This window comes from Sceloporus occidentalis, unplaced genomic scaffold, assembly GCF_023333645.1.
Source record: "Sceloporus occidentalis isolate IW3139 unplaced genomic scaffold, rSceOcc1.0.p SCAF_11, whole genome shotgun sequence".
Taxonomy (NCBI): Eukaryota; Metazoa; Chordata; class Lepidosauria; order Squamata; family Phrynosomatidae; genus Sceloporus; species Sceloporus occidentalis.
The window spans coordinates 3,534,768-3,558,743 of NW_028316991.1; the positions used below are offsets into that span (position 1 = coordinate 3,534,768).

The following is a 23,976-nucleotide window of genomic DNA, read 5'->3' on the forward strand; positions in this document are numbered from 1 at the left end:
TGGTCTTTAAAAAGGACATAACAGAACTAGAAAAAGTACAAAGGAGGGCTACAAAATTAATAAGGGGATTGGGAGATACTAGTTATGAAGAGAGACTAAAAAAGTTAAAAATTATATACGCTAGAAAAACAGCATCTCAGAGGGGATATGATAACATTATACAAATATATGCAGGGCCAATATAACGAGCTCTTCAGTGACCTGTTCATTAACAGAAACATACAAAGAACAAGACGTCACCCTCTGAGACTGGAAGAGCGGAGATTTCATAGACAACAAAAGAAGGGATTCTTTACAGTGAGGACAATAAAGGTATTCCAAGGGAGGTGGTGTTATCCAATACATTAGATGCCTTCAAAAGGGGCCGCGATATTTTCTTAGAAAGGCATGACATACAGGGCTATAAATAGAACAACATTAATATTTTAGAGCTTCTTGATCCAAGGAGAAATCCGATTGCCTCTTGGAGTCAAGAAGGAATTTCTTTCCCCTGACGGCAGAATTCGAAGTAGCTTAATTAGGGGTTTTTTGCCTTCTTTTGGATCAAGAATAGGAAGGTTAGGTAGAAGGGTTGAACTTGATGGACTTAGTTCATAAGGTTGAAAAAAGACCTATGTAACTATGGTAGCGTATGTCATGTCGCATTCTTTGCACCACATTCATCTTTACTTTCTTTTCCATAACCACCTTTTCTCCCTACAGCGAATAAACCCCATGTGGTCACTTTACACCACTGCTGTTACTGGAATGGAACTAACCCTTTTCAAAGTTTTTCAGAGTACCCGTGTGTACACGAGTTTCACCATGTGAAAAATATTGGGTAGTCTTCTGTGGACTTTAATATTGTGGAAATTTAGTACAGCAGAGACGGCAATTTACAAATTTGGCAACCAGAAGAACCACCTCAAGTGTTTTTATTGAACTTGGCAGAGGCATCTTCCCAAACAGCCATTAATAAAATCTGCAGGCAGATAAACCTGGCATATACAGATCCCACAAGGAAGAAACAATTATATTGGACTAAGGGGCAGATTCTAAGTACATCCCCACAACTTCATAGCAAGCACGTGATTGGCTGTTGCTTCTCCCATTGACTAAAATGGGAGTTCTACGAAGAACGTGCACAAAGAATAACGAAGCATGTGCCTTTGAGATTTGCATTCAGTAAAGTGCGACCATGCAGATTCAACTCCACTATGCATTTAACACGAAAATAGGGCTGGACAGCTCCTTTAATTTTGTTCTTTTTTTTACTTTGAAAGTTGACATCACATAACCGAGGATCACAAACTTTGTACCTGCAAGGAAATACTAAAAGAATGGAGAAGGTTCTGTGAAAGACGAAGAGAAGGGGCGACACAAAAAGACTACTTTAAAACATTATTCCTTTTTTTCTTTTTATTCATCAAAATTGAACAGCAACAGGCACGTAGTAAAATGAGTATGGCATTTGCCCTGAAGCCTTCTCCCCCCCAAAAATGTCTGTTGCGACAAAAATGTAAACAGATAATAAAACAGTCTTTAACAGCGATACCAAGGAAAACTACAAATAAACTAAAAAGCACCAGTTTCTTATCTAACAGTTGTGCTCACTATACTTAAAACAGGTTACAAAATAATGGAATGTTTAAAATTAGTCCTGCCATTGGTCTTAAAAACAATGTATCATACAACAAAAGAACCTACAATTCTGTATTAATTTTGCTACAGAAAGACTAACACAAGGAGGAAAAAAAACCCAAAATGCATTTATTTAAAGAAAATAAAAATAAACAGGTTTGGTCACTTAGCTTTGTGCATAGATTAAGGCATTTGTAGCAATTTGTTACGATACACTCATCCGCTAGATGTGTTGAACATAACGATCAATACCAATGGCTGACCGCCTCCGAGCCTCCAAATTAGTCGAACCTCGTCGTCCTATGCAGCCGCTGGCGGGCTGGCTAAAGGTGGTGGAAGCAGTGGTCCGTAATAGCTGGGAGGGCTACAGACGGAACAGCCTACATCTATACACACAACCATTCGCTCAGACGCAACCGTCTCCTCCACACTCAAACGCACACACACTGCAGCAAAAAAAGGCATTTGTACCCTTGTCCAAAACAAACATTTCCCTTCCCGCTTTATTTCAGATTGGCAAATACCCTGAGCTGATTATGGTGTAGAAAACATTAATTCCACCGTTGGCGTGCAGTTCAAGTGTTCAGTAGTGAAAAGAGATAAATCCACATTTATAAAAAGGGGGGACCCACACAACATGCAATGCATTCGCTGCAGCTCCACAAACAGAAAGAAAAAAAAAAGCCACACATGGTCCTTGCACTCTGTATTAAAACACTTAAATAAAAATATAAAAAAGCTGCTTCGTTTCCCACTTTGCACTGAAGCCTGGCTGTGCGCTAGCCAAAGTATTGCGAACGAGTCCGCAGTCCAAAAAAAAAGAAATTTTGTTCTCTTAAATATTCATACAAAAAAAAATAAAAAGGAGAATTCAGTTAGTGGTTCTTTCGCGACCAGGCAAAGGTTCAATCAGTATTTTCAGTGTACTTGTAAACAGCGTGTCTTGCCAAGGCAGCAAAGCAGTGGGCACTTCACATTTCCAGACATAAATTTAGCGTAAGGTGGAAGGTTTGACGTCAAGTCTTTGAATTCCGGCAAATTCCTGCCAGCTTCGAGAAAGAATTCAGGTTTTTAATTTTTTTCTTTTTGTCTTCTTCTTAAGAAAGAAAGAAAAAAAAAGTTTCCTTTAACGTTTAGAATAAAGAAAAAATAAAGTAAGATAACCTGTGGCACATAAAGAATGTCCTGCAGTTTGCAATCAGTCACTGCTGTGCTTTGCATAATCAAGCTTTCATACAAAAGCCAACTGAGGTATGTGCATATTGCTCTATGTTCAGGTCTTGATGTTTATTTTCCGCTAATTAAAAAAAAAAAAAAAAAAGTGAACGTTAAAGGAAAACTTGTGAATAATGCTGGCGTTAAGATTTACGCAAAAAAACCTTGGCAATCAGGATAGATTCTCTCTCACCAAGAACTTTTCTTTCCGTACGAGACATTAAAACCCGCTTAAAAAGGTTGTCCGGCGGTTCGTAGGTTCATGGTGCGCGGTCTTCCTGAGGTAAGTTTATCAGTCCGTATCGTCGAATGCCGGGTCGGCCTCTTCGCTGCTCGAGCGCTCCTGTATCACTCCCTTCCAGCTTGCTTTGTTGAGCCCAACGTGGCCAAGCATTGTCTGCGACAATCTGGTATTGCTGAATCGGGCCCACTCCACAAACAATGGCTCCACCAGGTACGTGATGAAACCTCGGAAATGAGAAAGCAAGAGACGCCTTAAATTAAAGCAAAAAGTACCAAGCGGCCGCGCTCGCCATTACATTCTACTTTTCTAGTCCAGGGAATCGGAGTCTAAAAACGCAGAACTTTACTCCCCGCTTTATAGCTTCACAAGTAGCAAATGTTAAAGGAATATACTTCTGGTTCCTATGGCGATTGCTCCACATTGGAAGCCCTGGAATGACTTTTTAGAACTATGGCCTAAAGTATTTTTAAGAGATACTGATGACAATACATAATTTTTCATCGGAGGCAGCACTGTGTGTTTTAGCAAAATGTAAGAAAAAAGATATGTCTAATGAAATGATATAGTCAGCAGGCCCATCTTGCAAACAGGCAGCGAGGGAAAGATCCCCTGTACAGGTCCAGAAGGACCGACTGTCAATGGAAACGCACACTCGGCTTGCTTCAGATCGCCCTGCTTCATGTGGAGCCGCGCATCTGTTTCAGTCAACCAGTGGGCCAATATTTGTGATTAGGGCTACAGTACACTTAAGTTAATAGGTTTTTTTAATGGCATGGAGGGTACGTACATTCACTAAAGCTTTGGACAGATTCAGCATTCCTCCGTACGGAGGAAGCTGCAGAGACTATAAACACATGCCCAGAGATTGAGGCAAACTGATCCTGATTCTTGTCCAGGCCCAGTGGTCACATTCAGGCCCAGACTAGCCATCAGGCACAATGGGCAAATGGCTGGTGGGGTACTAGCCAACAATGCCCCATAATACTCATTCCTGATACTGATCTGCCGCTGCAATGTGTGGTTGCCAGCCTGATACACACAATGTGTGGCATGTCCAGCCATCGGCCGCACTTACATCTCTAGGTGGCTGCTAGCTTTAAAGTGCCAGGGCCTCATCCTTATCACAAGTCTGGACGTGGGCACAATCTGATTTTGTTCATGTGAAGCTTTAATGTGGATCAGATTTAAAGAAATTCAGCCATGTACACTCTTGTCCCCAATGCACCTCACTGTAATGTCACCAGTTATTTGCTAGATAGATGCAGATGTCCGTGCGCAAATACAATGCATAATAAAATACATAACACAAAATCTGGTTTGAGAGTAACCACATTTATATCACATGCTTACCAATCTGGATATTGGCAATGTTAGATGTATGCCGATCACACAGTGGGCTGAGATCCAGTTTATATTTCCTTTCAACATCACCTAAAAAAAAATTAAAACATGTTTAAAATACGCATATTTCCCTTAAATGTCATGGTATTTATAAATCCTATAAACACAATGCTGCAATAATGTATTTTTAGACATATTTGACTTCATGGAATTAATAACTTGCTTCCTATCATCTTTGAAAACAAATAAGGAATTTCTGATGCTTGTTTTCCCTTTTGAGTCACTCATTAACCCCTTGATGACAATTGCCGGTCCGGGCACGTCACGGAAATTCAAGTCGATAACGACAAATGACGTGCCAGGACCGGCACGTCATTAAACGGGTGCAGAAAGCGATCTATTTTCGCTTTCTGCACCGAAACGGCATTCAGCAACGCCATTATCGGCACAAAGGGGCCATCTCTGGCCCCTCCCCGGGGCGTCAACATCCGCCATACTTTGTATGGCGGCGGACGCCCGTTTTAAAAGCGTTTAGGAGGCGATCAACGATGGTTGCAGGTTGAATATAGGTACTGCATTCAACCATGCAAGTCAATGGAGCTCAGCTTTCTAATCACAGTGTGATTAGAAAAAATAAATTAAAAATAAAATAAAATTAATAATAATTAGAAAAAAAATTGTAAAAAACCAGTAAAATGTAAAAATAATTTCCCACTGATGTCACTATCAGGGGAACCTTCAAGTTGAAAAAAAATGTTAAAAAAATAAAAAAAAGGCAAAAAAAATATATATATAAAAAATATATTTTTGTGAGCAAGTCCTAAAATTAGCATATTAGCTTAAAACAATTCTCGCATGGAAAGAGTTAAAATACTGGCATATTAAATGCCCATGGGGTGGTCTACTTTTAAAAAATGTATGATTTGATGGGGTAAATTGAATTGGCCGGGTTCAACAAGGTCCCAATTAACACGGGGGGAAGGATGGCCACACATCTAATTTCCAATTAGAAAAATGCACACGTACCAAATGTGGCCTTTTAGTTCCCCCCAAAAATGACAAACCCATGCATGTGGGGTATCGTTGTACTCAGGAGATGTTGCTGAACACATATTGGGGTGTCGTGTGACAGCGGCATATACCAGGAGCTGTAAATTCATACATAAAGTAGGTGTGTGTGGAAAAAATACACACACAAAAATACTACTGCAAACTTTGAAAAAATGCTGGTGGTAAAATGTGTGCATGCAAAGAGTTAAAATACCAGCATTTAAAATACCCTGGGGTGTCTAGTTTTCAAAAATATATGGTTTTGTTGGGCACACTGAAATGGCCCGGCTCAAAGATGTACCAAATAGGGCACGGGTAGTGGATCCCCAAATGCCAAAGTTCAACATTGAAAAATGTGCATGCCCCAAATGTGGCCCTTTTGCCCCCGAACAGCCAGGCAAAATCATTCATGTGGGGTATCACTGCTCTCAGGAGATGTTGCTGAACACATATTGGGGTGTTTTATGATAGTGACATATACGAGAACTTTTTAATTCATACCTGAAGTAAAATGTGTGTGACAAAACAAATGCAAAAAAATGACTATCACAAAGTTTGACAAAGACTGGTGGCAGATATGGTGCATGGAAAGAGTTAAAATACTAGCATTTGAAATACCCTGGGGTGTCTAGTTTTCAAAAATATATATCTTTATTGGGCACACTGAAATGGCCCGGCTCAAAGATGTACCAAATAGGGCATGGGCAGTGGATCCCCAAATGCCAAAGTTCAACATTGAAAAATGTGCATGCCCTAAATGTGGCCCTTTTGCCCCCAAACAGCCAGGCAAAATCATTTATGTGAGGTATCGCTGTACTCAGGAGATGTTGCTAAACACATATTGGGGTGTTTTATGATAGTGACATATACCAGAACCTGTTTATTTATACCTAAAGTAAAATGTGTGTGAAAAAACAAATGCAAAAAAATTACTACCATAAAGTTTGACAAAGGCTGATGGTAGAATAAGTGCTTGGAAAGGGTTAAAATACCAGCATTTGGAATACCCTGGGCTGTCTAGTTTTCAAAAATATATGATTTGATGGGGTAAATTGCATTGGCCGGCTTCAAAGATACCCAAAATGGCACATGGAGGGAAGAATTACCAGATTTGGAAAAAATGGCTTTGAAATAGCAAAACGCTACCTGTACTTATTGCTCCATAACGTGCAGAAAAAAGCAAAAAAACATAAAAACATTGGGTATTTCTAAACTCAGGACAAATAGTAGAATCTATTTAGCAGGTTTTTTCATTACCTTTTATAGATGAGTAAAAGATTTTTCAACTAAAAGTTAGAAACAGTCATTTTTTTCTAAATTTTTCACCATATTTTATACTTTTTTTTAATAGTAAATAATATGATACAATCAAAACAATGTCATCTAAAGAAAGCCCTTCTTGTCCTGAAAAAAACAATATATAATGTGTGTGGGTTCAGTAAACGGGAAAGAAGAAAATTACAGCTAAACACGAGCAGCGCAGAAATGTTAAAACGGCCATTGTCACGAAGGGTACAAAAAGTAAAATCAGCCTTTGTCACGAAGGGGTTAAAAGAAGTGGCATATACTCATTTAAGCCATTCACTAAAACGACATGAGTTCCCATTAGACCAATCTGCTTGGATAATGACTTTTTACCATAAAGAAAAAAAAATCCTGGTAAAAGTCTGTGCAGTCAGCAGTACTTAGCAATTCTAATAATTCTGCATTAATACAAAATTTGACCTCATTCAAAAATGTTTCAAAGAATGCTTGTCATGCGACACGAAAGCAGAGACTAATAGGCTGTTGCAAAAGAAAGCGAAAAGGCTTCCTGAAGTTGTGTGTTTCTATATAACATCTTGACAGATATTTGAGATAATCCCTGAACTTCAGTGAGTTGTCTGATGAAAATCTATCCATCGAAAACCCAAGGGCAAGTCCTGGGACGTCCGATACCTTCTTAGTGGATCGACAGGGATCATGTGAGTTTCAGAGATCTGGTGTACAGACACACTACGCGGTTATAACTAGGGCTGAAACAACTAATCGATAAAATCGATAATGAAAATCGGTGTCAATGATTTTCATTATCGATTAATCGAATCGATTTTGATCGATTATAAAAATTATAATCCGACCTCAAACAGAGATCGGATTATAACACTAGAATCCAGATCCCCTGCAACGCTGCAGGGGACCTGGATTCCCCTCACTGTCGGCCGGTCTCTCACTTCCGTCTCTCTCCCCCTCCCATACACCCCTCTGACTCCTCCCCCCTCCCATACACCGCTCTGCCTCTCTACCCGGCTCCGTTACTGACTTCATAGAAGCCTCAGCGTAAGTGAAGGGCAGTAACGGAGGCTGTCTGTGCGCATCGTTTAGTCCTCTGTCAGCCGGTGGGGGTCTGCATCGCACAGACAGCCTCCGTTACTCACCTTCACTTATGCTGAGGCTTCTATGAAGCTGCAGTGAAAGTTCCTGTCAGTAACGGAGCCGGGTAGAGAGGCAGAGCGGTGTATGGGAGGGGGGAGGAGTCAGAGGGGTGTATGGGAGCCACCCTCCCATACACCACTCTGGCTCCTCCCCCTCCCATACACCACTCTCTCTCTCTACCCGGCTCCCTGGTGTCTTGTGAACCTCCGTGGCTGACAGGAGGCAGAGTGGAGTATGGGAGGGGGGAGGAAGCAGAGTGGAGTATGGAAGGGGGGAGGAAGCAGAGTGGAGTATGGAAGGGGGGAGGAGGCAGAGTGGAGTATGGGAGGGGGAGGAGCCAGAGTGGAGTATGGGAGGGGGAGGAGCCAGAGTGGAGTATGGGAGGGGGAGGAGCCAAGGTGATGTATGGGAGGGGGCAAAGTGGTATATGGGAGGGGGAGGAGGCAAAGTGATGTATGGGAGGGGGAGGAGGCAAAGTGATGTATGGGAGGGGGAGGAGGCAGAGTGGTATATGGGAGGAGGAGGAGGCAAAGTGATGTATGGGAGAGGGAGGAGGCAGAGTGGAGTATGGGAGGGGGAGGAGGCAGAGTGGTGTATGGGAGGGGGGAGGAGCCAGAGTGGTGTATGGGAGGGGGGAGGAGGCAGAGTGGTGTATGGGAGGGGGAGGAGGCAGAGTGGTGTATGGGAGGGGGCAAAGTGGTATATGGGAGGGGGAGGAGGCAAAGTGATGTATGGGAGGGGGAGGAGGCAGAGTGGAGTATGGGAGGGGGAGGAGCCAGAGTGGTGTATGGGAGGGGGGAGGAGCCAGAGTGGAGAATGGGAGGGGGAGGAGCCAAAGTGGTATATGTGAGGGGGAGGAGCCAAAGTGGTATATGTGAGGGGGAGGAGCCAAAGTGGTGTATTGGAGGGGGAGGAGCGTGTATGGGTGAGTTATAGTGGTGTATGGGGGGTATCATGCATTATAAGGCATATCGATATTAGGCATATCAGGGGGGGATAAAACATATCTGGGGGTAAAAGGTATATCAGGGGGCTCAGTTGCATATCACTGGCATATAAGAGGTATAAGGCATATATGGGGACAGAGTGGCAAGCTGGGGGTCAGATGTGCATAACCGGGGGCAGTTTGGTAAATAGAAAAAATTTAAACAAGGCTTTTTTTCTCATAGTTTTTATTAAATATGAAAAATAGTTAACATATGAATTCATATTTACTAATAACTTTGTATTAAAACCTAGTTTGAGAAACACTGTGTTTGGGTTCTTGTAGCTTTTATTATTATGTCAGTAAAATAAGAAGGTGAATAGAGAGAGGCCATTGCAATAAAGAGATGAAAGTGTAAATTGTACGTTTTTTATTACATTATTTTAAATTGAAAAAAAAAAAATTTTTTATCAGATTAATCGAAAAAATAATCGGCCAACTAATCGATTATTAAAATTATCGTTAGTTGCAGCCCTAGTTATAACCTGCAGTTACTTACCTTGGTAGAAAAATTCCTCCGTTACTTTTTCACTCCACTGCTTGCTCAGCTCCCAGGTCCGGCACGGGTTACAGATATCTGCGCACTTCAAAGCCATCTGGAGTTGTGGAGGAAAACAAATGTGAATTTTACAAGGGGTTCTGAACACATCAATAGCAGCAGCCATTTATTCCTTGCAAGCACTTATATATTATAATATTATATATTAGCAAATCAGCGATCACGAAAAGATTCATAAGACTGCTTGAAACAATAAAGATAGCCGAACAAAAAAGACCACCACGACGAGTGGGAAGGAACCTAGAAGCGTCTGTGGGCTTCTAAAAGTATACAATGAGAATGAATATTAGTAAGGCTGTAAAAAGTAACCTGTGTCTCTCCTGACCAATCTCGATAAACTATGGTGGTCTGCATGCAATACGCACATTACACCTACAATGACTTAAAATTAGCACAGATTAAACAGGTACCTGTAGTATGAAATGCCGGTGTGCAGCATTCTCCAGACATAAGTCTTCTCTGTCCAGGTGGGTCCTGAACTGGGAGAGGTACTCATTTTGTCGACTGATGTCCGTAGCAAGAATGATTGAGCCTAACTGGCTCTCCATGTGTTGTCTGGGAAATAGACACCAGATAAGTATTTATCAAGAAATCTGCATAGAAGCAGAAGTCAGAATTACATCTCTCTCTGTCACATTGATTTTATCAATGCATTCAAAATACATCACATAGATCTGAAGAATTTTCCTATTTTTACACTTATTTCGGATTAGAAATTGAAACATAAAAGGAGAAAGCATCCATTACATCTCACCTGTCTTCTACAGACATATGTGCAAACAAACCCGATTCTCGCAACAAGCCCACTGCAGATCTCCAGTGGTGGTTCTCTAATACTGAGGTATTCTGAAAAGCAGAAGGTATAACATCACAATGCTTTCTCTGATCCTTGGGCATCAATCACATAATATAATTATATATTATAATACTGTAATGTACAGGGAAATGATTAGTATACAGGCCCCATCAAACACTGCGTGCGCAACCCCTATAATAAGTCACCGACATCTAATCAAACATTTGCCCCATCTATTGCAGCCAATTACCTTGTATAAAGTTGCTAAGTAGTGGTTTGTTTTTATTAGAAAAGATTGATTTACACCAGGATGATCTAAATCGTGTGTTGCAGCGGCAATCAAACCCAGCAGGATATCCCATGGAGTAAGAGACTTGGCAAGCTGAAACAAGCAGACACGCACATCATCAACACGGTGACAGAAAATCCCATATTACATTTGGGCTGAACTACATTCATTCTCGTCAACCCCGGAATAATAGAAACATTTTGATCAAAGACTGAAACCCCCCTCCCCACCCAAAAAAACCCCCATTTAAGATCTACTTTACTACACATACGTAATATGGAACGTGATACAGAGATATTAGAAATCATGGATTACATAGTAACACACATATATATTATATTATATTATATATATATATATATATATATATATATATATATATATATATATATATATATATACACACACTATTTCCAAGCAGAAAAACATTTCTTACCTTAGGTTCTTTTAAATAACAGTACATGGCCTGAGTCACATCGGCAGCGTGGACTGCATTGTGATATGGATTTTGACTGTGATAATCTTCTTGAACCATAACTAGGGAAAAAGACATTTTTGGTCATACAGTATTATATGGTTATACACCACACTAATGCATGGTTAATGATACTCCGTACCAGCGACGGATTGAGGATTAAGATAATCTCTGGCAATATAAAGGCCAGCATCTGATAAGTGATTGACGTGTGCCTACACAGCACAGGGAGCATGGAGGGTACGTAGAAGACTGGCCACGGCCTACAAGACATTTGGCCAGTTTACTGGATGCCCAGGCAGGGCCTGCGCCATAGAACGCGCGGCAGAAGTACATTTATACCCAGCATTCCCAACTGTAATAAATAATTAAGGTGATGAACACACTTACTCTTTTTAGAACCTCCCTAAAATACTTAATTCTTTCAGGTATTCTGTCTTGGATAGATCTTTATAATCTTATGAATGATATAATTAAGATTGCATTTTTTTATATATATATAATTTTCTCTCTCTTTACTTGATCTACAGGTTAAGACTATTCACTTACCTAAAAACCTCCGTAGCTTCACCATGTCCATGTGGAAATGATCTATCAGACCATGGTGGCTCAAGAGATGAAAGGTTAGGGTAACAAGACTGTTTCCTAGGAAAGAAAATGAAGAAAAATAAAAAAAACGGTCCTGAACGTTTTATAGAAAAGTGAAAGTGTCGAAACATGAAAATTACCAAGCAGGAACAAAAATATCCGACCACCACAGAGCATTATTTTTATATACAGAAGAGGGTTATGGGGTGGTCTCTTTAACCAGGGACACACTTAGGAAATATAGCAGAGAAAAAAAAAGTCACATGACCTCCAATAATCAAAATGGACAGATATGCCTGGTTTCGCCCGGGTGACCCCACAAAATGTCTGCAATGCTACTAATCAGAATGATATATGTTGGTGGAAATGCAGAGCTGGAAATGCAAAATCAACCTTTTTGATAGCACAAATATGCTACGTTTAATCAAATGATAAAACAATGATAAAAATAAAACTTCTACTAACCATTTGTTAATCTATCAAAAATAAATATATCAAAATTCCAATTTCCAACTTTTTCCAGCATACACTGAAAAGAAAAACAAACATGGTTGAGCACAGAAAGGCAACACTTTCTTTATAAGTAATTCACACATAAATGTTCTCTCACGCCGATACCCGTTATGTATTTAGAAGAAAAGTACTCTGTGAAAAATGAAATTCTGCATGAACATTGGATAACTCCCCTAAGCAAGGCTCCTGTTATCAGAAGGCCAAAAGGTCGTATTCGGTAATTGAATACATTTTCATGAATTCTATCCAAATCTCAAATGTGCATGCTTTTCACTTACACTTATAATTTTAATAACCGACATAAAAAACTAATCATAGAATTTTAAAAATGGAAAAACAAACATTCTTTAGATCTGATTTTTGTTCGCTTGTTATAAGCGTGACTGTATGTATGACTTTAGTCGAATGTCAGATGTAAACTACAAAAACCCATAAGGAATTCACACCAGTAATCCGCAATACACAATACTAATTCTGGCAACGTTAAGGCTACGAGGAAGCATAATGTGCTATATAAATCCATGAGGATATTTAAAATACAGGCTGCATAACACACACGTAAATCTTTGGAGGATCTGAATAACCCCACCTTTTAGTGTGATTTAGCCTAGTGAAAAGTTAGGCATAGTTTCCACAACTAGTAACGGAGGGAATAAACTTCTACAAACCTTGGCTTGTCCATTGTAATCATCGTCCAAAATGTACAACGAGTTTTGTGCATTTACGCCACGGAAGAAGCGAGAGGATCTTAGGTACCGCTGAAAACTTAGCAACCTCCGAATGTTTCTTGCGGACAATGAGATTTCTATCTCTGAATGCGCTGCGGGTATGAAAAAGAGCAAAGCAACAATGATTCCCTAATTAAGAATAAAAAAATATGATGAAAAAGAAAAAGAAGGCAAAGACTTAAGACGCACAAGGCTGTGAACTAAAAGAATGGCGCCGTTCTATTCATGAATGGAGATTGTCCTCTAACCCAAGACATACAAGCCGATACAAATGAACCTCCCCGTTTACAATGCACAGCTAAAACACATACGAGAGGGGATTCTACCGCTTTCTACCGCTAACGATCAACAGTAAAATCCTTCACGTGCTTAAAGCTCTAGCAACCACATCAAATACTGTACCGGCAACACAGCATCTGCAATGTATATTATAAAGCACTTTATTTGTAGTCGGAGACACGGTGTGGGTTATGTATAAAGATATTGCGGCACATTGCTACTCACAGTGCAAAATCCGAAAGTCAATGTAAGGATGAGAGCCCCGTCTTTCAGATTCAAATCCAGCTCGACTTCTCACTCGGACATCTCCTGGTTAGAAGACAAATGGGGAAGGCTTATTGTTACAGGAACTTTGTGCGGATCAGCAAGTGAGCAAAGCCCCTCGGCCCGCGATCTCCATCCGTCTTACACAATTCCACATCGGGACTTTCAGACATGCACGCACATGCTCCCAAGTCAGTGGATTTATTAGCCCTGCCTAAGCAAACGAGGCCAAAGCATGTGCTAAGCATTCAGATGAAACCAAAGTATATGCTCTCACACTATAATGATACAAGGCGCTTCCACGGACAGAATATTAACGTTCATTCGGTAGTCTAGCTTGCCCTGCAGTAATGGTTACAGACAGGGGATTTTGCACAATATACAAGGCTTAGCATCTAGAAATGATAGCTTTTAGCAGATCAGCTAATTTGATTCCATATCAGAAAACAGCACATCCCCGCTGGCAATTACTTACTTGCACTCAGCTGTTTGAATATTACACAAGAGCCTATCAAAATACCAAAACTCAGTATTAAACATTTTATAGTGGCAAATATATAATGTCTGACAATCTTTTTCTTAAAAAAAAAAAAAAAAAAAAAAAAAAGCTACATACAATTTTTTTTTCTTGGACCCTAAACCCTTATTCTCTGCCATTCACGAGAGTCACCAAGCTATTGAAATGTCTGTTTCGAGTGGAACGTTCTTCAACACTGCTGAAGACGTTGAAAGTCACTGCTCACCCATTGATTATAGTTTGGGAACTGGTGAAAAATAGTAGAACTTGTAAAGAATTCTAAGAAAAATGACTTTGTTTCTGTCCTGGGCAGACATGCATTAGCTTCTTGTCCAATTATAATCTTTCAAGTAAGTAAGTTTGTATAGGCCACACTCCCATGCATCATGAAGAGCCCAGTACCCAAACTGCACCGGAAGATGGCGGCACCAAATGGATGGAATTCTACACATGCTAGCATTTCTGTTATGCATACGGTGCAGCTTCTCCCACACAGTCAGTTCTCAGGGCCTCAATAGTTTAGGCTTCTAGTATTCCCAGCCTTCCAAGGCAGTACACACTCACTTCTTACATTGCTCTTCACCAAATGAAGTCAGATAAGTCACAAGAACTGTGTTCAGCCATTGTCAATGCGTCTACAGTGAAGGAAAAAAGATATTGGATCCCCTGCTGATTGTGTACGTTTGCCCACTGACAAAGACATGATCAGTCTATAATTTTATAAGTTTAATATATCCAATATATTATTATAATTACATACATTTTAACAGTTAGGCAGAACAAAAATCCAGAATAACGCATTTCAAATAAGTTACACATTGATTTGCATTTTACTCAGTGAAATTAGTATTTGACCCCCTTTGCAAAACATGACTTGGTACTTGGTGGAAAAACCCTTGTTGGCAATCACAGAGGTCAGATGTTTCTTGTAGTTGGCCACCAGGTTTGCACACATCTCAGGAGGGATTTTATCCCACTCCTCTTTGCAGATCCTCTCCAAGTCATTAAGGTTTCGAGGTTGACTTTTGGCAACTTGAACCTTCAGCTCCCTCCACAGATTTTCTATGGGATTAAGGTCTGGAGACTGGCTAGGCCACTCCAGGACCTTAATGCGCTTCTTCTTGAGACACTCCTTTGTTGCCTTGGCCGGGTGTTTTGGGTCACTGTCATGCTGGAATACACATAGACGACCCATTTTCAATATCCTGGCTGAGGGAAGGAGGTTCTCACACAAGATTGGACGGTGATGGCCCCATCCATCGCCCCTTTGATGTGGTCATGTTGTCCTGTCCCCTTAGCAGAAAAACACCCCCAAAGCATAATGTTTCCACCAAACTTCAGACGGGCCTGTACATATGCTTTCTTGAGCAGGGGGACCTTGCGGGCGCTGCAGGATTTCAGTCCTTCACGGCGTAGTGTGTTACCAATTGTTTTCTTGGTGACTATGGTCCCAGCTGCCTTGAGATCATTGACAAGATCCTCCCATGTAGTTCTGAGCCGATTCCTCACTGTTCTCATGATCGTTCAAACTCCACAAGGTGAGATCTTGCATGGAGCCCCAGACCAAGGGAGTGACAGTTATTTTGTGTTTCTTCCATTTGCGAATAATCGCACCTGTTGTCACCTTCTCACCAAGCTGCTTAGTGATGGTCTTGTAGACCATTCCAACCTTGTGTAGGTCTACAATCCTGTCCCCAACATCCTTGGACAGCTCTTTGGTCTTGGCCATGGTGGAGAGTTTGGAATCTGATGGATTGCTTCTGTGGACAGGTGTCTTATACAGGTAACAAGCTGAAATTAGGAGCACTCTCTTTAAGAGAGTGCTCCTAATCTCAACTCGTTACCTGTATAAAAGACACCTGGGAGCCAGACCTCTTGCTGATTGATAGGGGATCAAATACTTATTTCACTGAGTAAAATTTAAATCAATTTATAACTGAAATGCATTATTCTGGTTTTGTTGTTGTTATTCTGTCCCACTGTTCAAATAAACCTACCATTAAAATTATAGAATGATCATGTCTGTGTCAAAGGGCAAACATACAAAACCAGCAGGGGGTCAAATCATTTTTCCTTTACTCTATGTGCTCCATTTTAGTTTGAGCACTGAATAAAATGGTTTGTGTAAGGAAAAAAGAAGCGCTAATATGCGTAAACTATTTTTAAATTAGAGCGGTCAACTACTTGCTCACTTGGAGATGCCTGGGATGTATTTAGTGGCAGACATTACAACACAGGATAATGTCTAAAGTCAAGCAGAACACATTCGTCATGCCAATAATACGGAACCAGATCACGCAGTGGTTAATGACAGAACAAAAATTAAAAATCCAGTAAAGCATATGCTTTACTACCATATATGTAGAGTTGTAATTCACTAACCTGTGAGTTTGCAGGGCAGCGGTTACAGTTCCCTAACTATACACCATAACCAAGCTGGCCCTGTATAATGCATAGTTGAGATAAGCCATCTCACTGGTGCAACTATGCATTATACAAGGACGATTTAGTCCTAGTTAACAACTTGAAATGTTCCCAGGTTAGAAACCCCACTGGTTCACCGTTCAAACATTTCACAGATTTTGCTATCCACGTGCTGACCTTTCATAGCGCGGCAATATCAAGGAATCAAACCGTGTAACTCCCCTGCAATCTAATCTCTAATAACTATACCCCGAAGGTTACGAGAGACAGACTTGTGAAGCAGTTGGTTTCATCTCCTGTAATGCAAGTCCTAAAAACTCATCATCAAATGGTTCACACCTATGTAGACAGCCACGTCTTAAGTCACTTGCCACCGCTTGCTTACCTTCGCGTAAACAATCTTGATAGGGAAAAATTTTAAGTGGATTTCTAGGCAGTGGTTTGTAAAGTGTGAGGATACATTAAACACTAAGCAGACACTAACAAGTTATACAATATCCTCATTACAAAAGGTAAATAAAGTACCGAAATCCATAAAACTACAAAGAGCAGAACCTAAGACAAACACTCCTAACGGGAGGCGCGTTAGAAGAACAATCGATCTCTTACTCCCCCAGTTGTGCTGCATTTAGCGAGTTACTTTATCACCGCAGCGAGGTTATGCACATTTTGTTTTCCTATCATTTTGCTTTCCTTCGCTATAATAAAAGTTAAATGGGACGCTCCAGCTATTGTCTGCACTTAAACACCCCTTAAGGACACACTGGTCAGAAAGGGAAACTCACTTGCCCACCCCTTAGTGGTGTCCTGCTCAAACTTAACTTCTCAATCACATTACATAAGGGAATTAATTGCTGTCCCACAAGACCCAAGCCTTTGAAGATCCCCTCTCAACAATCTGAAAGAGTGTCACCGCTCATCATGCTCAGCCAGTGCTTTCTACATTAATCCCAAACTCAAAGAGTTGTTTAAGCATTACCGTTATTTATACATCGACAAAGGCTCTGCATTAAAAAAGGGATGTTACGGTCTCTGAACACAAATAGGGGTTTAATGACTAGGGCATCAACAACTAAGGGTTAAAAAGAGTTGTTATAAAGTAACAATTGAGTTTGACACTATCAGTTTCCTCAGTGCTCAAGCTTATTACAGCAAATGTTCTGCCCTTTATAGGACAGACGAGAGGCCCATTTAATTGTATGCAGTATCCTTGTAAACCCATGGGGCTTGATCCCAAGCGCCCTGTGCGGAAAGCACTCGATTTCATTTCAATGGAAGGACTTTCCCGACACAGTTTCCCAAGAGACCTCTGTTTTACTCAACAGAGAACTTAATGGTCAATACCAATACAGGCAGTTAATATTCCATATAAATCACTTAATACCAGAGATCCCACGGCATACAACAGCCAATGTATTTTTAAACAAACAGGCTAAGATAATGAATGTCCCAATCCTTTTGGCAGCCCCTCCTGATGGCCTTCTCTTGAATAAACTTCACGATGACCATACGTTTCTTTGGAACTATATACACACACAACCCACTGCACATTGATGTGTGACGGCATGGGCATATACACTGAAAACATATCAATGTTGCCGACTAGATTTCTAAATTGTGATACTCCTGAAAGGGCAGGTTGAATCATTAGTGGTGTTAAACACAAGGTAACCACATTGGAAAATTCACTGCACCCGCTAATGCCTTTGTTACGTCACTCCGGCCAAGCCAAGAGACAACACGCTGACTCCCTTTATCACGTCTGACCATGCCGTGACCCACGCGGAGCCTAATTTCATAAACTCAAGGAAAAGATGGAGGCACTCAGATGCAAGCTTAACCCAAGCTACGTAATAAGTTTTCAACAAGAAAGTCAAGGAAAGACTTGATAGACAATTTCTCTCCTTTTTTAGGTTAACTTTCACCCTTTGTATTTTAAGAAGCACACATGGGTCATGCAGCAAACCTCCAGGATTTTCTGTGTCACTTGTCAAGCGGTGGGGAGAGATCAACAGACAGCCTCTGGTCGCATTACGGACTTATTACATAACATGAACTTTAAGGGAATTCAGATTCATCGCGCACCTGTACTATAAAAGAAAATATCCACAAATAACCTACCCTCCGAATAAGTACAGATATTGGAAACAGATTGTTCTTACCTAGCATACGAATGTATAATGCCGTTTGGTCTGAGCTGTCATAGGAAATTGCACCTCGTCTCTGAAAGAAAACAAAAACATTTATAAATTTATAATAAGATATATTATTAAGATATATTAAGTGGGCTTGCTGAGCACATATTTTTGTTAGCATTCAGTCCCTATTTGCACGACGTTCTCATACGCCCATCGACCTTGCCATGGCTAAGTGGGAACATTTGAAAGGTCATGCTGCAGCCAATATCCCAAACGCCCGGAAGATGTGTCCACTGTAAGCCATGTATGCCTAAAGTGCCATAACTTCTTATGTAGTTCAGTATTGTGTAGAGGATTAATTTTAACATCCAACCAAAGAATAAATAACAGCAAGAGGAGGCCTCTGTGAACCTCCTGAATCCCAGGAGCCAAGTAGCCAAGGCCATTTTCTATTAATCTAAACGGGTGTATAACTGGTTCCTGAACACGTCTACAAAAACAAAGCAGGAATTCAGCACCTATCCAGCAAACACCATTCAAGAACCACCTATGGCATTAATATTGGGGATTCCCAAGTATGCGCCTGGCTTCTAACTTTTACACATATTTGTTTACCGTTATACATGGGTTTCCTGCGTTTGACAAAATGTTGACCTCCTTTTATATTTGAAACATGCCTTCCATGCTGCACTAACCAGCAGAAATGTTATTAAGGCAAACATAGAATTTGACAGTAGACGAGAACTATTCAGCTCATCCAGTCTGCCCGTTTATCCGGATGCTGAGACTTAATCAGTCCTTGGTCCTGTCTTCGATTCCGAATAGTGTCCTGCCTATCCCATGCAAGTTTCAATTCCTTCACTGTATTACTTTGCCGGGATGCTGCTCCACTTATCTACCACCCTTTCTAAATGAATGCAGACTGATTGACGCTACTGCTGACGTCAATGGCGAGGCACGACGTGTACTTAAGTATTCTTCCTGCTTACACTTCCGAGTTTCAGTAGAGACCTGGTGTTGGGGAAGGAGAACGTAGTGCGATTTTCAAACCACAGTAAGATGCATTGGACTCCATGCTACACGGACTCTAGCATGTCTTTAAATCAATTACGAACTTGACTGCGCAGACGCTGCAATGTAAGTCTGAGTGATTGCGGCCTGCATTATATTGTACGCGACGGCCGGTCTTTGGCACACCGGGGACACACTGTGTTCAATACCAAAACCAGCATCAAGCGAGAGCTGAACTTCCTGTATACGGAAAAAATATTTAGTGAATAGACAATCTCTTTGATACCGTTCAAGAAAACAGGCGTGTAGCGAAATTCCACCTTGTGGGAGACTGAAAGCCGCCACTTATTATAACAGATTTCCAGTTTATTCAAAAGGGGAAGAGAACAAATTGCAACATTATGACTCAAACTCCACAGCCGTCAGAAAAGCTAATTGCCGGTAATCGTCAAATCATTTTCAGTTCATTGATGTAACTAACGAGAAGACGGCCTTTCAGACCTAGACTCCGAGCTCAATACCATCTTAATTTAGTTAGCCTTTCTTTAATCGGTCGATTAACTCCGGGTCACACACTTAAGATACTAAGAAACCGACTTAAAAAATCTCACCCCAAGATCATTATAATTGACATGGAGATCATACTCTAGCAGTTCGGGTGCAAGAGGTACCTAAAACTTAATAGGACTCATGATTACCCTTTATGTACGCACCCAGCGTTATAGCGGATATTTAAGTCAGCGAGAATGAAGCACGCCTAGCTTTCTAACTTGAAATGTATAGCTGTGCCAAGACGTAGAAGCCAACCGTGAACCCGATCATCTGGCCATTGTAAGATGTAAAATGAGCCAGCCACATTCCTGGGCTTCTCCTCATTTAAAATACAATCTTCTGGCTAAAGAAAAACATTGGAGGAGACAAATTACAACAAACTATCAATATAATATACAACGCTTTAAAAAAAAAATAATATATATACTTAATATAAATATCAATTAATAGCGATAAGTCATATGAGTGTTCCGGGAGAGAACAGAAGAAAAGCCAGCGCTCACGTCAGTCCGAGACCTGCTGCTTTCCACAGTACAGAAAAAAAGGCAGGATTTATTTCAGGATTTGCTTAAAATGACGCAGGCAAATACACAATTATGTTACGCATGTAAGAAAATGAAAAGACTCGTTAAACATGGCCTTGACGGGGGGAATTCTTTTACGTCAAGGGCTTTACACAACCTTTATAAAAAAAGTCTCCTTCGCGTTGCAATGTCAGCTTTTCTACTCAAATATCCCTGCAGATTTGCTACTTTATGCTACATATTTGTTCTGCTGAAGCTCCTGGAATGCTCTGCCAGTTATTGTAGCACCACACTTCCTATTTCGGGCTTCAGCTCATAGCCTTATCAGCCAATTTAAATGCCAGTGGATTGTAGGACATGCTGCGTACAGTACTTTCCACTCAGCGGCTGAGACATTAAAATCCTCCTGGACATGAGCAATTTATATAATCCATTAGAAAATATAACATTCACTCAAATGTATATATCATATTGCATTGCAGGGAGGTGCAGAGGCAGAAGGAAGGGTTAAAAAAAAATGTCCCCATCCATTCATTAAAATTCACACCTCTTTGACATTACAAAGTTGCAGGATAGATGGCCGTGAGCAGATCAGGGTGTACCCTGACCCTAAAGGGATGATTGCTAGGTTCCTGTAATGGGTACACAACATGTCCGATGCAAAGCTCGATGACTGGGTGCCCTAATGTGCACAAATATTTCTACATCATATACAGTTGTGGGGGGGGGGGTAGATCCTCTGAATTCTATGGGTTTACATATCAGGACATAATAATAAACAATCATCTGTTCCTTAGCAGGTCAAAAACCAGAGATGAACGCATGACATATTACACTGTTATGATTTATTCAACAAAAATAAAGCCAAAATGGAGAAGCCATGTGTGAAAAACTAAGCACACACTTACTGTTTCCATAGGCATGAATATGCTAAGTAGCAGACAGGTACCCAAATCTCCACGATTATGTAACCCCAAGAAACAGGTCCCTTTATATGAAAACCTCATAGATCCACACCTGCCTATAACCCCCTTAGTACGCAAGTGATGATCCAATGACAATACAGCATCGAACCATTTAGGGACTTAGAATGATTTTGATTAAAATCAGCTAATATCAAAAAGTGTGGGCTGTAACATGCAGCATTGGTTCCACCGCAAAAAAATGAAAAATGGCGTATTCTAGTTTTTTTGAATTTTTTCATTATCCTGTTCGAAATGGTGGATCCTGATTGAAAAACTTGTGTTGCGTGTGGGGAAAAAATGTTTTTCCCTTATGCATGTGCTTCCAGTCAATGAGAAAGGCCACAATCAAGACAGGGTTTTTGTTTTTGATGAATGAGAAGACGTGAGAAAACCAAAGACAATTTTTATTAGGTGTTGGTTCATGGGGAGTTCTATTATGACAAGGATGCATTGAATACCCACCTGAACATTTATAAACCAATTGCTTGCACATCACCAGGATCAACGTTTTTGGCTCCTCTACACGGAACCATGACATATTTTGAAAGGGGGATGAAAAAGTTGTGTAGCGATTTTAGGGATCCATAATATCGTAAATCAAATGGCTTAAGGGAGAGCTCCCACCAACACTATCACATCCAAAATGAGCTCAAGGATATTGTTTTCCGTTTTAAAACAATTCGGGTTCACACAATACAATGTTTATAGACGTCTGTACGTAAGCCACGAATATGCGTTATCTTGGCCCGTTCTACTACGCAAACAAAATTAAACACCCCGAGTCTTTATCATACTGTATTGTGGTACACCATAGACTGGCTCAGTTTTGAAGGTCAAAGCCCTTTTTAACACATTATATGCATATTGGAGCCCATTGTTGTGCCCTGCACACTGGGTGACACTGTGCTCAATACTGAAACCAACATCGAGTGAGAACTGAATTTATGATAGGCTTTAAAACATAATTTTTATTTTTATTTTTTTATAGAGAAAAAGGCATAAGAGAAAACAGACATGTAGTGTGCTTCAAAACATTTAATCCTAATCGCAGAATGCTTGCACCAATTTACATGTAGTATTTATCGGGCACAGATTCCTCGTATCAAGATTAACAGATTGAAGCAGATTATGTCAATGATTTTACACCACGGTGCACATTGTACACAAATTGCATTTACCTAAACGATTGGCTACAAAATTGACTTTTCAACTGAAACGTCATTGCGGTTTAATATACCATAAAAAATAAATTTATGCAAAAACCTATTCTTTGAAGCCATGGATGGGGTCCATTATTATTATTATTTATAGATGCATAAAGCGCCGTCATATTCCGCTTCGCTGTACAATCTACACACCAGTACATTTTCATTGCAGGGGTGCATGTGATCCTGTGTTTAATTACGAGGGGGGATTTTTGGAGCAGTGACCTCTTTGGTAACCATTTGATTTCGTACAAACACGGATTACCGTATTTGCTCGATTATAAAACAAGGTTTTTTTCAGAGCAAATGCTCTGAAAAATACCCCTCGTCTTATAATCGGGGTCGTCTTATAATCAGATCTCAAATAGGTCTGACTATGAGACGACTAAGATCCAGATCCCCCGCAGCTGGAGGGGACCTGGATCCTCCTGTCTGCCCCCCCACCCCACCCCACTTACCGGTACTTCCGAGTCCCCCGGTGTGTAGCTGGGGCAGCGTGTAGATATCTACGCGATTCGTGTAGACAACTTCCGCCGCAGCAGGAAGGAGGTGTGGCTAGCAGCAGGGGTTGTCTGCGTCCATCTTGCAGACCTTCCCCCGCGCGATGACGCAGACAACCCCCGCTGCTAGCCACGCCTCCTTCCGGCTGCAGCGTAAGTGCGTGGGATCTACACGCTGCCCCGGCTACATGACATGGGGGGGGGCGGGGGAGTGTTAAATGGGGGGCATAAGGCATTTCTGGAGGCAGAGTGCTCTTGTGAAATGCCTTTTAACCCCCTTAATGTCACTCTGCCTCCAGAAATGCCTTTTTAACCCTCTATATGCCACTCTACCTCATGAATGCCTTAAACCTCCCTATATGCCACTCTTGCCCAGAGTGGCATATAGTGGTATAAGGCATTTCTGGAGGCAGAGAGGCACATAGGGGGTTAAAAGGCATATCATGGGGCACAGTGGCATCTAGGGGGTATAAGGCATTTCTGGGGCAGATGTGCATAACTGGGGGGCAGGTTGGAAAATAGAAGGAAATAAAACCAAAATATTTTTCTTAATCACAGCTTTTATTAAAAAAAATAGTTTAGATGAATTAACATTTACTGGTAAAAAAAAAGGCTCTTTTTTTCCTAAATTAATATTCAGATTTGGGGGGTCATCTTATAATCAGGGTCATCTTATAATCGAGCAAATATGGTATATCAATTTACTGTAACGTTTCACATATTTTGCTACATGTGTTCCTATACATTATATGAACATACAACCATCACACACATACAAA

General features: G+C 40.8%; 1 protein-coding gene across 1 annotated transcript in view; it reads right to left on the bottom strand.

Moving 5' to 3' along the window:
* Positions 1-425: 425 nt before the first annotated feature.
* The window catches only part of LOC149305444 (high affinity 3',5'-cyclic-AMP phosphodiesterase 7A-like), a 48,121-nt gene continuing 24,570 nt past the window's right edge, over positions 426-23,976 (bottom strand). Inside the window, exons 2-14 of the mRNA XM_089477511.1 lie at positions 18,465-18,525; positions 13,323-13,406; positions 12,759-12,910; positions 12,043-12,106; positions 11,539-11,634; positions 10,951-11,051; positions 10,476-10,607; positions 10,184-10,275; positions 9,840-9,984; positions 9,370-9,466; positions 4,430-4,510; positions 3,143-3,303; positions 426-488 (exon numbers count right to left, since the gene is read on the bottom strand). Of these exons, the coding sequence (XP_089333637.1) occupies positions 426-488; positions 3,143-3,303; positions 4,430-4,510; positions 9,370-9,466; positions 9,840-9,984; positions 10,184-10,275; positions 10,476-10,607; positions 10,951-11,051; positions 11,539-11,634; positions 12,043-12,106; positions 12,759-12,910; positions 13,323-13,406; positions 18,465-18,525 (1,329 nt within the window). The remainder of the gene's footprint in view (positions 489-3,142; positions 3,304-4,429; positions 4,511-9,369; positions 9,467-9,839; positions 9,985-10,183; positions 10,276-10,475; positions 10,608-10,950; positions 11,052-11,538; positions 11,635-12,042; positions 12,107-12,758; positions 12,911-13,322; positions 13,407-18,464; positions 18,526-23,976) is intronic.